General features: G+C 34.1%; 1 protein-coding gene across 1 annotated transcript in view; it reads left to right on the top strand.

Annotated features, from left to right (window-relative positions):
• Nucleotides 1-561: 561 nt before the first annotated feature.
• The window catches only part of LOC129216705 (BTB/POZ domain-containing protein 6-B-like), a 58,324-nt gene continuing 39,483 nt past the window's right edge, over nt 562-19,402 (top strand). The window contains exons 1-2 of the mRNA XM_054850922.1: nt 562-705; nt 15,357-15,670. Coding sequence (XP_054706897.1) covers nt 562-705; nt 15,357-15,670 — 458 coding nt within the window. The remainder of the gene's footprint in view (nt 706-15,356; nt 15,671-19,402) is intronic.

Raw genomic sequence — 19,402 nt, 5'->3', positions numbered from 1 at the left:
TTCTCCTTAACCTTCAAGGTACAGAAACACAATATTTTTGAATTCTGAATCTCAGAAGCATTATCCTTTCCATGAACTATTTCTCATTACCTGTAGGCTAATGGATGAACATTAAGTTAAATTCCATCTCATAAATAAGTGATACAAAGAGTTTTAAGTTAGCCTTTATAAATATATAGCAGTTATAGACATTGCGATTTAAGTTTTCAAAAAGAAAAAAAAGAGGAAAAAATATGTAAAAAAAAAACTCTAAAATGTTCTTTTATGTGCTGCATTAGATGAAAAAAAAATCCTCAAACATTAACCTGACTATAAAACATGCAGACACATCGAAAATAATAAGCATATGCACTCATTATGGAACGAGACGCAACTAACTATTGCTCAATCGCCCTTCGAAATGAGCCGAAATTCATTAGTGTTTAGGGGTCTTTGGGAAACGAGGCTTGATTATCCTGATGAATTCGAAAAAAATGGGGGAAGCTTTCGGGTCCCCCTCCCAGAGGTCCTAATGAGTGTTACCGAGGCAACGGCGTCACGAGGCGCGTGCCCACGGGAATCATGATTGGTCCGTCACGGACCGGAGCATACCAGCGACACCTACACCCCGAAGATGGAACCCCCATTCCTTGGGATGGCGGAATCCTGACACAGGGGTTTTTGAGAAGATTGTTGACAACTCCTGGTACCGAGATGACGGAACAGGTAAGTAAACATTACCCTCGCCTTAATTAATTCAGCCAATTAATGACTCCAACTGTGTTTGATGACATACTTGACCACCGTAGCGACAACTCACCACGTCCAGATACCTGTAATGGCTCTCTAGTGACGTTGTGCAAATTCCCTGAGAAATTAAAATTTACTAAATAGTTCTGAGCCAGTGATATTTTTTGCAGTTGTTCAAAAAAATTCCAATGTCTGGCTCATATCTATTTATCTTCTCCCATATTTGTCTACTTATCTTATACTGTATCTATTTATGTAACACATTTTATTTAGTATCTCGATATATCTATGCACGGAAAGCGTCTTTGTTGTTTTAAGTTTACATGGAAAATACGTGTCGATGAAAATTTTCTCGTAACGTATTCAGTTCGGCAATTTGTTTTAAAAAAGATCGTTAGTTTTTATTTACTTTTTAAAGATTATCAGCGATTTCCAAAAATGATAATTGCTGCTCTTTTCAAAACCATCAACTTTAGATTGAGATCACGCACTGTAAAATATTTTTCGAAAAGCTAACGAGTTTAATTTGACAGCTAGGTTCGTGGTGCAAAAGGTAGAAAATACAGTAAAATTTCAGTTCTCAACGGATGTTTTTCAATATTGTGTGAAAGTTTTTGCATCATAAATTTTGTTGTTTACTGTTATTTCAAAGGCTTCGAACATCCATCCAAATGCATGTTTAAAACCGCTAGAATAACCAAAATGCTTTAGAATAGAAATACTTTTTCTACACCGAGTACAATCATAACTGATAGTGTCTTCATAACCCATCGCTGATATGTGTCAAATAAAAACGCAATTGCAACCTAAGTTTGTTTAGCAAAAAACGACTTTCATATATACAGAGCTATAACTTGTTTTATTTTCCAAGGTGTGAAAATACTCCTTGACTTTTTTAGGAGTGAAATATGAAAAGAGGGGAGCAGTAAAAACTATGCATGTGAAAAAAAAATCACCTTTCTAAGGATGAAAGGATAGATGATAGGGAAAAATGAAATGTGTACTACTTGATATTAAACATTTAGAACGTCTAATTTTTGAACAAAAAAAAAGTAACAAAACATTCAAATGTAGCATTTAAAAAATCCAACTTCCTTTTTCTGCTGTTGTCCATGATGATACATTTCTAGACAAGACTTAGTTTTTGAAGAGTGTCTTCGATTTTCAATACTGGAAATACTCTTACAGAGACGTCAAAAACACTGCTGCATATATACATTAAGTATTCTACCGTGAGCAGGTGAACGGCAGTATCTGCAGGAATGAGTTTACGAGATATTTGAAGAAATGTGTGTTGGATTCAATGCTAAAAATAGGAAAATGTTGGAATTATACATTTTTTTGCGCTTTTTATTCAGCGGAAACCAAATAAGCAAGCGTGTATGATAAAGCAAACGTACACTGTATGACAAAAATTCAAAATGAAAAATTTGCAGTTACTGCCCTTTACCTGCCCAAGGCAGTATTGACGAGCATGTTTTAATGTAAATAGTTCTTAGGAAGGAAAAAACACATCGAATTGTGCAAAACAAATGTGAGCTTGAGGGTAAACTATGCTTCACATTCATAACAAAAGGGTGAGAGAGAGAAGACTTAAAATTTACAATAGGAGAAATTCAGATTAATAGTAAAAACGATTTCAAATCTTTTTATATAATACATGTGTGCGGTATCACAGCAAGTAAAATTATGGTAAAAATTATTTATGTTTTAAACTTTCACAGTTGACATTAAACGCTGCAGGAAACCCCTCCTTTTGTACTATTATATCGAGCATTGCTTGACAATTGAGTTGAGAGAAATTCACTTAGTATTATTAAAATATGTTGCTATACTTTTGGCTTTTTATCGGAACTATCAAGTACAAAGCATTCCTTTTACTTTCTCCTATGTCTGATATTTTGAAAAAAAGTTTCGTGAAAAGTTTCGAATTTTGACAGATTCTCACGCTGTAGATGTGCCGAGTCCATTTCGACCATTTTTGCAAAATGTCTGTGTGTGTATTTTGTCTGTATGTGGGTGACCGGTTTTTGTGACCGCTCTGGAACAAACACTAATGCATGGAATCTGATAAAATGTGGTACCCATATGTGTCCCCATGTGAAATGGGGACCATTAGTATTTCACGCCGATTCCTTCAAAAGGGGATGTAGCAATCGCACGATTTTCACGTTATGCGTGCCTGCTACATCCTAGGAAGCTACTGGCGAAATAATAAAAAAAAAAGTCCATATGCTGACCCTAAAAGGAACAGGTGCCGATTCAATTTTTCCAATAGCTCAAAAAAGGATTGAGCATTTGAACATTTTTTCTCGATTCTTGTGTTCCTTAGAGAAATCTAGAGTCAGGCTGATTGAGTGGAGGACCGGTCACGTATTACGCAATTCAAACAAGTTTCTATCATAAAACTTTTTCATTCTTTTTTTATCTTTTAATGCCGGAAAAAAAATCAAAATAAGGCCATTAGAATTTTTTTTTTTTTTTGTACCTATTCTTCTTATTTTTTTTCTTAATATTTAGTAGATTTTCAATCAAAAGTTGTTTTTTTTCTCAAGTCTGAAACTGGGGTTTTCGCACAAATCTTTTCGAAAGTTAACTTTTTAACGATAGATACAAGTCAATTTTTAATCTTTGACATTCCAGTAATAATTGTTCTGAAAAACTTTTAGGCTTTTTTAAGCTCAGAAGGGTTATATAAATTATAAAACACTTGTTAAATTTTCTGCAAAGCAAAATTTTTTTAAATTTCAAAACAATTCTTTCTACATCGCAAGAGAATGATTTAAATATACTACAAAAAAATGATGCAGATATTAGCTGGTACTCCAGAGATATAACTTGTTGAATTTCTCAGTTGAAAAAAACATACAAAATGATTTTAGCTAAGAAATGGCAATGTTTCAATGCTTTAACGTAATTACGGCGGGAGTTATTTGCGTTTTAGCTCGAATTTTTTTAGGCTCAGCTGAAATTTAAGCACTACTTTCTTCATTAAATATATCAGTGAAAAGTGAAGGAATGGGGTTGTTTCTAAAATTTTAAAATATTTTTTCTGAAAAAGCATGCTTAAAAACATAGGATCTAATTATTTTTTAAACAATTTGACTAAGTTTAATATTTTTAAAAAAAATATTTTATTCGGTGCGCTTTCATTGTTTACACTTCTGCTGATGACATCACAAATGATGAAATACCATTAATTGTTGCTATTTGCAGAGCATAATATTAATTCACTTCTTTACTCACGTATGTTGGCAACGATATGGTTGATAGCAAGCGTAGAGCGCAATATTTAATTCGCTTCTGAATTATCATAACGTGGAAACACGGCAGGCAGATACGCCAGAAGTACATCATTTGTGACGTCATAAAGACCACACCTTATTTTCAAAATAAGACATTTTAAAAAATTAATTGAAGACTAAGCGTTGGGAAAATAAAAGTTTTTCTCGCTCCATGTAATTTTTTTTTTTTTTTTTGCTTATACTATCACTTTCAGTAACTAAAAGTAGTGCTTTTGACTGAAGGAAACGTCCCCATTGTTCCATAATTTTTTTTTTTTTTTGACACCACTGGAAAGAGCGGCTTTTTTTTACTCCGGATCTAACTCGACCCATGGTCGTAAAACTAAGCTTCTATCTCCAAAGGAAAAAAAAGTAACAAGTCGTTTTAATCAGGTTCGAAAAATCTCATCTTGTTTCTTCTTTCTTATTCACACATTTTTAAGCTTTCGATTTTAACGGAAAATCTTTGACTCAACTGAATTCCAGCCCCGAGCTAAAGAGCAAAATATATTACTAGAGACCAGGAATGTGAAAGCGACTTTTCAAACGAACAAAACTGCAGTTTTGCAGTGCTCAGGAACGCCTTAGCCCTTACAGCTCTGCAAGTTGGTACAAGATATTTTGAAACCTGGGAGGAGGGGGCTTTTTGTTCCAAAGGGAACCATAATGCGATTTTAATCTGTTTCTTTTTAAATGACAATTTAAATATTTGCGAATCAAATAAGATTGCGAAGCAATCTTCGGGAGTTGGTGAGCGTCAGCGAGCAGACGGCGGAGCCCCCTATTAGTACTGAAAGGAAAAAGTATTAGCTTGAAAGTGATATCTAATTCAGCTCAATTGGTTGAAAAAAAACAAATTAAAGAGATTTTTCTAAGTTCATACCAAAAAGGTGAATTCAAAAAGGATCAAAAATCGAATTTTTCAAAAATTCTCCAAAACGTTTTTATTCAAAAACTATATAAAAAAAAACGTCCCATTGCTCCACCCCCCTTGGAGGAATTCGCGCCAAAAACCAATGGGCACAAGTTCACATAGGGGCACATATGTGTACCAAATTTCGTTCGATTTCATGCGGTAGTTTTTGCTGTAGCGCGGCCACAAAAAACTGGTCACACACAGACGTGACACACACATACATACACACACACAGACAGACAGACATTTTCCAAAAATAGTCGAAATGGACTCAGCACACCTCAAAACGTTCGAATCCGTCAAAATTCGAAATTCGAAAATTTGCACAAATCCAATACTTTCTTCTATGTATTAGATATAGAAGGAAGTAAAAATGTAATTTGAGCTTCTCTCATCGATATCTATTTGTAAAAAAAAATAATGAACAAAATTTGAGACACGACGGCACGGCCGACTATTTAATTTAGGCAATAAGAAGTGGAATAATAATCATATAAGTTGTCTGGAAACAGAGGCAACATAGATATTTGTCCTGTCTCTGGAAAGCCACATATAATACATATATAAAAATTTGGATAACTATAGTTTCGCTGTTTGTTTGATTTATCAAAACTAAGCAAATTACAATGCTCACAGTAGTGCTTTTCTTTTGGTACCATTAAAAATTAAACACTCTGTATATTAGAAAAAATACGTATGCAATGATTTAAAATTTGATAGCGACTTGGAATATAAAATTCTACTAACAGCATATGGTACATATTTAAAGTAAAATTACATTTTACCTATATCAATCAAAAATTTATAGGGGGAAAACTCTCTTAGTAGGCTAAAACTCTAACGCTATCCAATCTTTTGGTTAACAGTTTTATAGAATAAAGGGATGTTAAATTTTGTATATTGTAAGAGTGTTTCTTTAACAATTAATTATAAAAAACTTCTTTCAGTGTGATGGATATTGCGATAATTCATTATGATGCAGTTTATATCATAACTGTATTTTCATCAACCTAACCATCAACGTTGTTTTTTTCTTCGATGTTTTTAATTATATATTTTAAACATAAAAGGAGAAACATGAAGCGGGAAGCATCGATGTTTCAATAACATCAACTCTGATGTCATAAACCTAGTTTAAATTCATTGATTCATGAACTGCATATAAACATGCTAAAAATGAGGATGGTTTCTTTCTGATTGTCATTCGATTTAAGGTCTGAATGCATTTAAATTAGAGTTTTAAGCTAATTTGAACTCATTAAATTCATTTTTGTAGTTAAAAATTAGACATTCTTAATTTTTTTCCTAGTGTGAATAAGGCTGAGTTGGGAGGAGTTTTACCTACCCCCCCCCCCAGAACAGAACATGAGATGGCAATAATTATGTAAAAATAAGAAAGAAATATAGATCTGGTCGAAATTTTTTGGGTTTGCTTTTTGAAGTAGCAATTTTTAATTCGGTTACAACTAAGAACCAGACGTGTCTCCCCCCTCCAAAAAAACTACCCTCTCTGCGACTGAGTACCCCAAGCTGCCAAATCTTACACCTAAAAGCGCATTTAGGTTGACTTTACGGTCACATGTGGGACACTCGTTTGGGTATCAGCTTTAAAGCTCTTGATTCTAGCAATATATCATGACAATTTGTTGTAGCAAACTAATAAAATGTATAGGGGAATGTGGGGCAAATTGAAATAGTGGGGCAAAGTGAAATGGTCAAATATTTACTATGCTTTTAGCGCGCCCTGCCAATTAATCTTTTAACTATGTAGTAACATATGTAGTCTATTCCAGTCAAGACAAGATTACCTTTGATAATCATAGAATAAGATAATACAAGCAATTTTCAGAATTAATGCTCATATCATACTAATATTATATATGCGAAAGTTTGTCTGTATGGATGTATGGGTGTTTGTTACTCTTTCACGCAAAAACTACTGAACGGCTTTTGATGAAACTTTACAATAATATAGCTTATGCATCAGAATAACACATAGGGTAGTTTTCGTCCCGTTATGGGGGGCAAAACCCCCTTAGGGGGGCAATAAAACACAATTTTTGTATAAATTCTCTAATATTGGGATGAAAAAATACTTGCACATATTTACATTATATGTCCATCGAAAGCTCTGATTTTTCTGCTGAAGATGGCACCTGTTCGAAATTTCTAAGTAGAATAAAAAACGAGTTATGAAATTTTTAGATCCATGTTCGAAGGCTTTCCTCAACTCAATACAGTATTTAGTGTATCATCTCAACTCCCCGTCGACACACCACCACACTAGAGGGACTCTAGTGTGGTGGTGGTCGATAGCGACAATTGTTGTATTGCTGACTTTCTTTGCTTTTCGTGATTGTTCAAGGCTTTTCTCAAGTCAAATCTTGAAGTAAGATTTTTGCACAAGATGGGCAAATAATACATGATTTGGCTAATGATTTTCCATTTAAACGGAACTTTAATGTAATTAATGGTTTTTATTATTATTTATGCTGATTGAACACTTACTCATTATCCAAACAACCAGCAGATCGCCAAAATTTTTGCAGAAAGATTTCCGTAGCTGATGCATTTGGCAGTTTTTTAAACGTTGCTGTTTTTGAAGCCGAAGACTACGTCATAATGTTTCTCAGCTTTCACCATGTAAACAATCACCAAATTGTATTACTTATTTTGGTAACATTTCGGATGAAACTGTTTAGCGCCATTTTATGGTGACCAAAAATATCTCAGCATCTGGCGACGATATCTCTGTAACGAAAATTAATATCATATCGTTCTATAAAGTAAGGAAAGAATGGGGGAGCATCATCGAAGGTACCCCGAAACGACTTTCGCAAATTCGGTAAAATCGCACCAAGAGCCACAATGATTCAAATTTCCCGAAATAACTAAAGCAAGTATAAGGGGATTACGAGCGCAGCTACTTTTTTTTTTAATCACTTCGGAGTTCATTAGCCATACAGAGAAGGTTTTAGACTCCATGTTAAAAAAAAAGTATCAACAGATTAATTTTTTTAAATATGAGAAGATTAATTTCATGTTTTTTAAATTTGTATATGCTTAAATATAGTGCTTTCGTTTCTAAATCAATACTACTTTGTTCTTTATACTTATTGCTATTTTAGTTTTATGGGTAAGAAAGAAACTCGATTTTTAATCACGTCAAAAAGATGTGTTTTAAATTCTTTCACTTAAAACAGAAAACAAAAGCAAGTAACGATTTTTTCTAATAATTATTACTGACCCAGGCAACGCCGGGTATTTTTGCTAGTTGTAATATATTTTATTGTAAGTCGAAAATTATTTTTGGTATTATTAAATGATAAAGTTCTTGTAATTAACTTTTCAAATATTAATTGAGACCTTCTAATATTCGGTGCAGTATTTATTTAGTTAATATTAACTTATTTGTATTTTAAATATTTTGTACAATTAGACAAGTACATACGGGCAAAGTGAAATAGTTAACCACGTTTAATTATTCAATCATTTATTAAATTTCTTACGTATTCTATATTAATTTTTTATTAACATACTTTAACTTGGTAATTCACTTATTTATTTATTTATTCATTCATTTATTTATTTATTATTCACTTTTTTTCTTACTGACTTATTGGTCCTCATACATTATTTATTTGTTTAGTTTTTCGTTTAATTTTTTCAGTACTTTTTCATTTGTTCATTCAACCTTTTATTTACAGATTCTTATGATCAAAATGCTTTACAAATGAATGCTCGTAGAAAATGTTTCACTGCAAAAAATATTTCATTTTTCACTTTGCCACTTTTCACTGTCTTTTTTTTTTTTTTTGAAAGCGAAAGTTTACTGCAAAAAAAAAAAAAAAAAATAAAAAATAAAATAAAATAAAAAAAAATAAAAGCACTATTTCAATGCAAGTTACATTATAGAATACAATGTGTTTTCTTTATGTACTGTAATTTTCAGAACAAATTTTCAATTTGTTCATTTTGAAAAAGCTCAGTCATCTTAAAAATTTCACTTTGCCTCACACACACACACACACACACACACACATTTCCCTCTTCGCTTTCCTACTAATATTGTTTCCTATTCCTATTCCTATTCAGAGTCACAACTGACTACAACTGTATTTATGTCGAGGACTGCATACTAAGTGCCTTGCCTCCATTATTTTATATACCGATAGATGGCAGCACCATCACCGGATCGAACAGTTAATGAGAATTTAGAACTAGACCAGGAGCTAATAGCTACCTGGTGCTAGCACCCCCAGAGGTATCGTTTGACTTGGAGGACATTGAGACCACGAGCATATTTAACGTCGCCCAGTCCCCTTTAATGACGACGGTGGGTCTTCGACCATCGAGGTTCGAACTCAGGACCCTCCGGCCCCGAATCCGACACTCTACCGATCGGGCTACCACGGCCCTACTAATATTGTTTAAAGTTTGTTTCAAAAAAGAACAAATAGTGGGCCCTTCCACAGAAAATCAGAAATTTTGCCCTACACGTGACAACTCAATACTTCGCGTCAAAAGTGACATTTAAAAAATGTAATAGACAATTTTTTTTTTTTTGCCTAAGAAGCCACACAGACAGATATGATTTCTTAGGCACATTTTACTTATTATAATGGAAATATTTTTTTTTTAAATTCAGTTTAGAAAACTTCTTTTAACCTTGTGAATAAAGTTTTTAGTTATTAGATTTCGTATTAGTACTACTTCCGACACAATGCGTTTTTATATGAAAGTTGACGAAGAGAGTTTAGCGAATATTGCTATCAAACAAGGTACCATGCAAAATAAAACTGGTTACGAACAAATTAATATTAATATTGTGAGTTGTGAATAAAGAATCACCCTGTAATTGATTACCCTGTAATAATACATAGGCCCTTCGATGAAAAAAGATTTATTGCTGACTGTAAGGAATCTCATTTAACCCCTTATTGAAATGAAATAAATTATTGAAATATTCGTGATAAGAAAAGCATATACTTCAGTAATGGGGTCGTTTCCGAAATTAAAAGTATTTTTTCGGAAAGAACTTGCTTAAAAACATAGGATCTGACCATTTTTTAAATAACTTGACTAAGTTTAATATTAAAAAAAATTATTTTAATCGGTGCTCTTTCATTGTTTACGCTTCTGCTGATTACATCACAAATGATGAAAGTCATTCACTGATGTCATTCACAGAGCACAATATACAATTCACTTCTTTACTCACATGTGTTGGTAACGATACGGTTGATAGCAAGCGTAGAGCGCAATATTTAATTCGCTTCTTTGATTATCATCACGTGGAAACGCAGGTAGACGGATGCGCCAAAGTACATCATTTATGACGTCATTAAGACCACGCCTTGTTTGAAAAATTGAACATTTTAAAAAATTAATTAAAAACTAAGCTTTGGGAAAAAGAAAGTTTTTTATCGCTGCATGTCATTATTATTATTTTCCTTATTCTATCAATTTCAGTGACTAAAAGTAGAACTTTTGGCTGAAGGAAGCAACCCCATTGCAAATTATAACTCACTTGAAATTGAATATTAATTTCATGCGGTATTATGGAAACGGATATGCTCTTGTTGCTACAGTTTTATAGTTATCATGATATTTATTAGCCTGTTAGAAAGAAACAATCACGAGTGCGAAAATATTTTTCAAAGGGCAACAGAATTTATTTCCTGGATACGTGTAAGTAATTACAGTCGGGCAAGCGAAAGTCCTCAAGAGCAGTTACAGCAATACAGTGATGTCTAAGTTTAGTTCTGAAAAATATACGTGAGCAGTCGTAAAGGGTGCCATAAAATATAGTCATGTCTGTGAAAACACATCTCAGAATAAAGCAATCCAACAAGGTTGAAAGTAAAAAAAGTGTTACCTTTATTTTTATGTGTACCGTACATGGTTTTTTAATATTTATCTTATCTTCCCATTTTACGAGGCGCCATTCTGTTCCGCTACCCGTAATAACGGTGTTATCGCTTGTCGCTTTTCACGGTTCGTGTTGTGCGAGCCGTAAAACTCACGAAAGTGGCCCCTTCACGGGACAAGCTTTTAAATGCCGGCCATTCACTTGCATAGATTTATCTGTTTTACTGTATTTACAGACACGTGGTTGGAATATGAAACTGATTTCGTGTTTTTCTGTAATTTATTTTTTCTGGTATATTTATAAACTAGTGATACCCGCACCGCTTTGTCCATAGTTGAAAATTAAAAGGTCATTCGGTTCGCCTGTATATTTACAAATAATGGATGCCGAATTTCTCGCCAATTGGCTATGTTCATTCGCTCTCCCATTCCAAGCCACGATAATTTCGTAATTTACTTGTCCATCTTATGATAATTTTGCTCCGGAAAATGTTCTTAAAATTGAAATAGAAAAAGAACAAAATCGAATTTTCGAAAAATCGCTTCGAGGTGCACACCCCCGTGCTACAAACTAACTTTGTGCCAAATTTTTTGAAAATCGGCCAAACGGTCTAGGCGCTATGCGCGTCACAGAGATCCAGACATCCTCCAGACAGAGACTTTGAGCTTTATTATTAGTAAAGATTAAGAAAAAAAAAAAAAGCTGATTTCAAAAGAGCATAATAAAAGCAAAACTACACTACAAGCAATTAAAAAATGGTTTTTCTACTAAATGACTCGAATGGTATATCAAAATAAACAGGCGGAAGATATTTTTCCGCTTGTAAAAATTTTAAGTTAATCCTTCCTTTTTTTTCTTAATCCCTGCAGTCGGAATTATGAAATACTTAACCGAAAAGGTTTTTATTTGGTAGACAGTGTACCATGGTAAAAAGTATCTTCAGGCCCGGATCTAAAAATTTTGTGGCCCCTGCAACAGATTCTGAATAGTTCCTCCCCAGAAGCCAGCAATGTATATTTGCAACGTTAATAAGTCCTCGTGATTTTTTTTTTTTCAATTTCTTGGACTGTTGGGCGTTTTAAAGACATACCTCCCCCATGTCTTAAAAAGGCCCAACGGCTTTGACATGACATAACTGAGACATATTGTGCATTATGTATCAATCGTTATTAGAGCTTTCTTGAATCTTCAAATGTTTATAACACTTTCCGCAGTTAATACAAATATTTTCCTTAGTTCATTAAAATTTTTCTCTTAATTATTACATTATTTTAATGCTTAACACGTACTTCTTATTTCTTTGCGACTTTTTTCGTATTAAGTAAAATGATTTTTCAATTATTCATTTGGACTTTTAGCAGTAGAGATCTTAAATCAGTACAATTTTCTTTTCAGCAGAAAAATGTGTTTCGTAACTTCATAGAATTTCCTCTGTTTTAGAGTGTTTTTAGTAGGATTTTTTTTATGGCTACAGTATTCTCATCTTGTTACTCTTTGTCAATAATGTTTTCTTCAGACATTAAAAAAAGTTTTCATCCTTATGGTTGAGCATTCCCAGCAACCATGAAGTTTTGGCACGGCCATTTTTTTTCAACCAAAAGAACTTGCTGAATGTAATAAATGTAACTATTATGTTCTCGTTAACATCGTCAGGAGTAACGCATTTCTTCCTAAATGCCAATAGGCATGGTTTTCTGAAGAGGCTGCCAAGTGGGAAATAGCCCAGAATGCCTTGCAAAAGACACGAGGCGTCCGGGAGTTTCGTATTTTGTCTCCATCTGTTTGAAAGAACATTGATGAAGTTCTAATTAATTGCGTTTAAAGAAATATTATCTTTACATAGCCCAGATCCAAGGACACATACCCTTCTTGGAATTCAGTCAAGACTATGAAATTCGCCACCTGCACAGTCATAAACAAATAAATGATTGAATTCAACTTCCTAAGTAGAAAGTTCCCCCTCCCAAACAAGAACCCAAATCCGCTCTTAATCTTTAGAGCACGTACTCTATGTTCGTGAAAAATAAAACGCATGTATGTGTCATTTGCTAAGACGCTGAGTATATCAACATTTCAGATAGTTATAAGAAGCATAAGTTCTAACTTAAGATGTGTACGCTGTTTTGTATTATGTCGAAAATTGTTTATCTCGGGTGCCCTTACTTATAGGGACGTTGGTTCATGTCGCTAAAACTACAAGGGCTCTCTGTAGAAAGTAACCCACATGCAACAGTCGTACACACACGTACACACACACACACGATTTGAACTGATTTGCCTTTACCTACATAATTTTACCTTATTTCTTTTATTAACTTGTTTTCTTGAATGTTTTTATGTGGTAAGAACTAAACATTAGTTATTCCTTTCGCCAAAACTAGGCGATGGCACGGATTGTTTAGAAACGTTAAACTTTTTCGAAAACTGGAGTTAATATAGTCTTCCATGTGATTACAATTCATATAATGGCGCTCTGTCCTCATTTCCATGATATCATCATTTTAATTGCCGTTTGCCGGAACATTTCGATTTCTCTGGTTTTCGTGAGCTGTTTTCACAGAAAAGTCGTTTACGTGGTGTGTGGGCGGAACAATTTTGCAAATGGAATAACTTTTGGGGCAGACGACCGACTCAAGTAAGATGATACTGCCTTTGTTTCGGCGGAATGTCTTTTTGTTTTGCATGCGACCACGCCCTGAAATGGGAATTCCCTACGCAGCAAAATCTGATATTTTGTCTTTTGTGCATGTGTTACGCGGAGGCTATTTGTTTTCCTGGAAGTATTTTTCTTTCTTTAGAAAAAGTTTCTTCTTTTTTTCAGGTAAGCCCTATCTCGTTTACAATAGCTAAACAGCTGAGTTCAAATGACCTTAACGAAGAAATTACTGATTACCACTCTTAAAATATACCTTAGTGATTCTTAAACCGTGGTGAGAGTTTCCTGAATCTAAGCAAGTCTGGATAAAAATTCATTTTCGGCAGTGCCATTTATTTAGTCTGTAAAGATATAAAAAAGAAGTACCATGCACTTTGAGCAGTAAGCTTCGAATTATCATCTTGGGGAAAAAAAAACACAAATTTGACAAGCAAGATTTTTAACGTTGCCATTAGCTTTTCGCGATTGTAGTGTAATTGTCTCTCAAGGAATTTCTTTAAAGTATTCAATGTTTAGTGAAATATGCAAAATTTGATTTTTTACAACAATCAGTTGATTTCTACTAGTTTTCTTGCATAGAAAAAATGTTTCATGTAACAGTTATTTTCACACTTTGCAGCTCATATAATATTGTTCTGCATCAGATGCAAAGCTTCAAGGAGAAAGACTGCCTTCAACTTGGGGTTGAGTTTAAGGGGGCCCAGCTCGGAGTTGGGGTCGTGGTTCAAAAATAAAAATGTCATCAGGTATTCTATGTAAGCAAGAAAAAAACTTTGAATATTAAAAATGAAAACATCAAAGCATAACGTTTGCACGAGCAAGCAATGATTGAGAGAATTGTAAAATAAAAATTTCCGTCAGTTCTGACAGTCAGTCCTGTCAGTTCAGCATTTTTCAAAACTGCTTTATTTTCAGCTGTTGCGTTTATCATAGTTTTTTTTTTTTTTTTCGCCGTATTAAAGTTTTGCACATTGAGTTCCTAAATGCTAAAGCTCCAGATTCCCGAAGCCTACAGTCTGACTGATTCTCAGATGCTGGAATTAAAAGAAAAAATAAATAAATAAAAAAAAATAAAAAATAAACGAAGTTCAGTAAAACTTGTAAAGCTAGTTGACAATTTGTTTAAGTTGGCTGCTTTTGTCAGACTTTTTTTTTTTTTTTTTTTGTTATCACCATTTTTAAGTTGACTATCTGCGCAGTGACACAGCAATGAGAGAGGTTTTGGGTTTAAAACCCCTCTCAGAGCTCCAACATATTTTCCCCTGCAAATAAAGGGAAATAAGTAGTGTGTTAACGTTTTCAAAAAGAATACCTCCTTTAGCTTTTAGACACAAAATGTATTTATGCATGTTCTTAATTGTTTTAGTTCCTATATGTGCTGAATATATAACCCTTTGCTTCCCCCTGTAAATCTTCGAAATTGCTGGCCTATACGGTCGCTCTACTTTTATTATTGTTTTAATGTCGAATAATAAAAGTACAACGCAATAATAAAAGAAAGAAGTACTTCCGAATTTCAATTTTTTAGTTTACCCTAAAAACAGAATGATTTCGCCCTCACAAACATATATCGAAAGCTCGATTATGACATCCAGAGTCTGCAAATTCTTCTTTTTTAGACTCAATAGTCTGGAACAGTCAATAATCGAGCTAGACGCAATGGCAATTTCATTGAAGCTGAGATTACCTTCAAACTGGTAGCTGAAATTAATTACCACACCATCTAAGTTAGTTTTAGCTACCCGAGTGAAGTTAATCTCATCTTTGAGTTGTAGTCCTCGCTTAGGAATGATAATTTACTGCTGATTTCGTGATTATTTAACAATGTCAGTCAGATTAGCTCTTACCCGTTAATTACCTTACACATCCTGATATGTGACTTAACTCCTTCCATTTCAGGAGCTGACCGAGGGCGATGAGCTGTCGGTGACCTATCCACCGCAGGAGCCCTTCCACAAGGGGGTCGTCGTCTGCGCGCCCCAACTCCCCTCCCCCTCGCACCACCTGCCCCTCCCCCAGAAGAAGAAGTTCTCCGACATCACCTTCATCGTCGGGGCACCGTCCGCCGCCAAGAAGTACACAGGAAACAGGGTGGTGCTGGCCATGTCCAGCCCTGTCTTCGAGGCCATGTTCCAAGGCGACACCTCGCCCGGAAAAAGCAGGGTCGTCAGGGTCACGGACATTCACCCGTCAGGGTTCGAGAACCTGCTCAGGTGAGAGGAGAGTCACCATTTTGGTCATCGAAAATCAACCTCCCTGCATGTACACACACGTCCATATTTTGCTGGTAAAGTTCGGAATCTGGTAAATGTCGCCATCAGTGGGTGAATACGAGTATCAGGTTCACATACCACATATACCTGCGAAAAAGTGAATATTTCCTGTTAATCGCTGGTGTAAGTCGACATTCACCAAATTTCGGTCTTTCGCGATAAACTATAACAGGTTTCAAAACGTGTATTTTTTGAAACTGCAAATAATATTGAACCCCTGAGAGAAAGCAGCTCACTACCTAATAATATTTGATTTCGGCCAATGGTTTTCAAGTATTCGACTTACTGAAAAGTTTTTTGATTCTCTTTTGTACTAATTGTTTTCCATCTTTATATACCTATAAGGAAAAACATCTCATACATTTGCTCAACTTACATAAAATGCATTTGAAGTTCGAAACTGCATTTATGCGCAACTTAATTGTAGAATACTACATTATTCGAAATTCATATTCTATACCTATTTTATTTAGCTCCGTTAGTTTTTTGGACATTAAATATGATCACGAAAAGCTAGGCTTTCAGAAACTCTTTACACTCCTGGATGTTTCTTAACTGGAGTTTGGTCATTTGTTTTTCAGGCTACTTTCTGTTAATAGTAAAAAGTGAATAATGACATGACAGATGGTGTTACAAAAATATCGCTAAAATAAAAATAAACACAAAAATTTGTCAAAAATTTAATCAATAGTAAAAAATTTAAAATTGGAAAGTAGGGATTTGAGATGAAGAAAGGGGTGAAGGGGGCAATTTCTCTGTCGGTCTGTCTGCCCCTCTCCCTTCTCGAATAACCTTTGAGGACAGTCCGATTCGAACAAACTTTTTTTCTTTTTTTTTAAATCTCGGCGAGGACAACTCATTCCTCAGACTTAATTTTTTGATTTCAACAATTTTTCGCTAAATTTTGAGCAAGTCAAAAAAACTTAACATTAGCGTCTGCGGGGAAATTTCAGGTGAATGTAGCTCCCAAACTTAAGGGATCTTTTTCTTCCTTTTTCGAATAATAAAGACACCTCTTTTGATAAAACTCGCATGTAAGATTAATGCGCAGTGTGATTCTTTTTCTCTTTGGGTAATAATAACACATTATCCCACATTTTGACGGACAAAGACGCATTTTCCAACTTAACTTGCGTGAAAATAAATGCACAATGTGATTTTAATTCCCCTTTTTTGTTCCTTTTTGCACATTACCCAGTTTTGGGATTATAGAGACGTATTTTATTACAAAACTCGTATGTAAAACCCATGCGAAGCGTGATTCTTCTGTTTTTTGAGTGATGGTAACATATTACGAAACATTTTGGCTGGTTAAAACATTTTCCTACAGAATTCGTATGCAAGATGCATGCGAAGTGCGATTCTTTTGATTTTTGAGTAATGATAGCAAGTTACCCAGTTTTTCTTTTAGATGATAAAGACTTGATTTTACAACAGAAGTTGTGTGTAAAGGAGTTGCGCAGTGAAAATTTTTCTTTATGGATAATTTTTGCACATTACGCAGTTTTTGGAAGACATCGATGCATTTTACCACCGAATTAGTGTGGAAGACGTACGCAGGGTGTGATTCTTTTGCTTTTTGAGAGATGGTAACATATTATGAAGTATTTTGGTTGATAAAAACATTTTACAACAGAATTCGTATGTAAGATGCACAATAAATGCGATTCTTTTTATTTTTGAGTAATGGTAACACGTTACTCAGTTTTTCTTTTGGATGATAGAGACTTGATTTTACAACAGAAGTTGTGTGTAAAGGAGTTGCGCAGCGTTATTTTTTTCTTTATGGGTAATTTTTGCACATTACGCAGTTTTTGGAAGATATAGATGCATTTTATCAACTAATTCGTGTAGAAGAAGCACGCAGGGTGTGATTCTTTTGCTTTTTTAGCAATGATAACATAGTATGAAGTATTTTGGTTGATAAAAACATTTTTTGAGAGATTTCGTATGCAAGGTGCATGCGAAATGTGATTCTTTTGGTTTTTTGGAGAATGGTTCCATATTACCCAGTTCTTGGATAATAAAGACTTATTTCATAATAGAATTGCAGTAAGAGAGATGTGCAGTGTGACTGTTTTGCTTTTATCTGTAATTCTATCTCATTATCCAGATTTTTCAAGACATTTCTTCACATATTATATGCATAAGATGCATGCAAAGTGTGGTTCGTTTGTTTTTTGAGCGATGATAACATATTATTAAGTATTTTGTTGATGAAAACATTTTCCGACAGATTTCGCATGCAAGACGCATGCGAAATGTGATTTTTTTAATTTTGGGTAATAGTAACACGTTAAAATTTTTTTTTTCTTTTTTTTTCTTTTCTTTGGATGATGAAGACTTAATTTCTCAAAGGCTTTGCTTTTAAAGGAGATGCGCAGTGTGACTGTTTTAGCTTTTGGGGTAATTATAACGCATTATCCAGTTTTTTTTTTTTTTTTTTTTTAACCGACGAAAAAACGGAGGAGGTTCTCAATTCGACACGTATATATTTTTTTTTTAATGTATGACCACGCATAACTTTTTACAGAACAGTCTGATTTTGATAATTCTTTTTTTATTGGAAAGCGTATACCCCGAAGGTGGTCCCATAAAAATTTTGAAAAAAAATTCCTACCCTAAGGGTGGGAAAAGGGGGTTGATTTGTTGTTCACTCACAGATTTTTAATGTATGACCACACATAACTTTTTACAAAATAGTCCGATTTTGATAATTCTTTTTTCATTGGAAAGGTTATACCCTGAAGTTGGTCTCATATAAATTTGGAGAAAAAATTCCTACCCTAAGGGTGGGAAAAGGGGGAGATTTGTTGTTCACTCACAGATTTTTTTATATAATACACACATAACTTTTTACAGAATAGTCCGATTTAGAATATTCTTTTTTTTATTGGAAAGGGTATAGCCTGAAGTTGTTCCTATATAAATTTGAGGGAAAAAATCCTACCCTAAGGGTGGGGAAAGGGGGGCGATTAGTAGTTCACTCTAAGATTTTTTGATGCTGAATTGGGTATAACAAAAAAAAAAAAAAAACCTCACGATAAATGAGATGCAGACTTGTATGTCTCTCGTGTGTACTGTCTTGAGCAGGTAAACGACAGTATCTGCAGAAATGAGTTTTCGAGATATTTGAAGAATTGTGCGCTGGATTCAGTACTATCAACTGGGAAATGTTGGAATTTTATTTGGTTTCCGCTAAAAAAAAATATGTTAGTTTGTACAACAAAGCTAACGTACAAACAATGATGACAAAATGCAAAAAAAAAAAAAAAAAAGAAAAAATTGCAGTTATAGCCCTTTACCTGCACACGGCAGTGTAGACCTCTCAATCTCTGGTACTTGTGATTAGGGTTAGTTTTCAGTGCCAGTCGTCTAACATTTTTTATATTCAGGATTTGTATGAAAAAATAGGGCGAAGTTTAGTGATGGTGACATACTATGTTGCACGATTTTAGATGTATGCATTATTTGCGGCTGATGACAATTAAATGATTGGCGTTGTTTTTGAAGAACTGAAGATGTTTCTTTACCTTGATTTAACTGTTCTTGTGTATTTTCGGGTGTTATCGTAATTGGTGTCAGTGAAAAAACATTCCCAGTTAACACACTTACAGATGTGTTTTTAATGATCAAATTTCTACGCACGATATTATGCAGTTCATGGATACT

The sequence above is a fragment of the Uloborus diversus genome, chromosome 2 (assembly GCF_026930045.1).
Source record: "Uloborus diversus isolate 005 chromosome 2, Udiv.v.3.1, whole genome shotgun sequence".
Classification (NCBI taxonomy): Eukaryota; Metazoa; Arthropoda; class Arachnida; order Araneae; family Uloboridae; genus Uloborus; species Uloborus diversus.
This window is presented reverse-complemented; position numbering and strand designations above follow the sequence as displayed.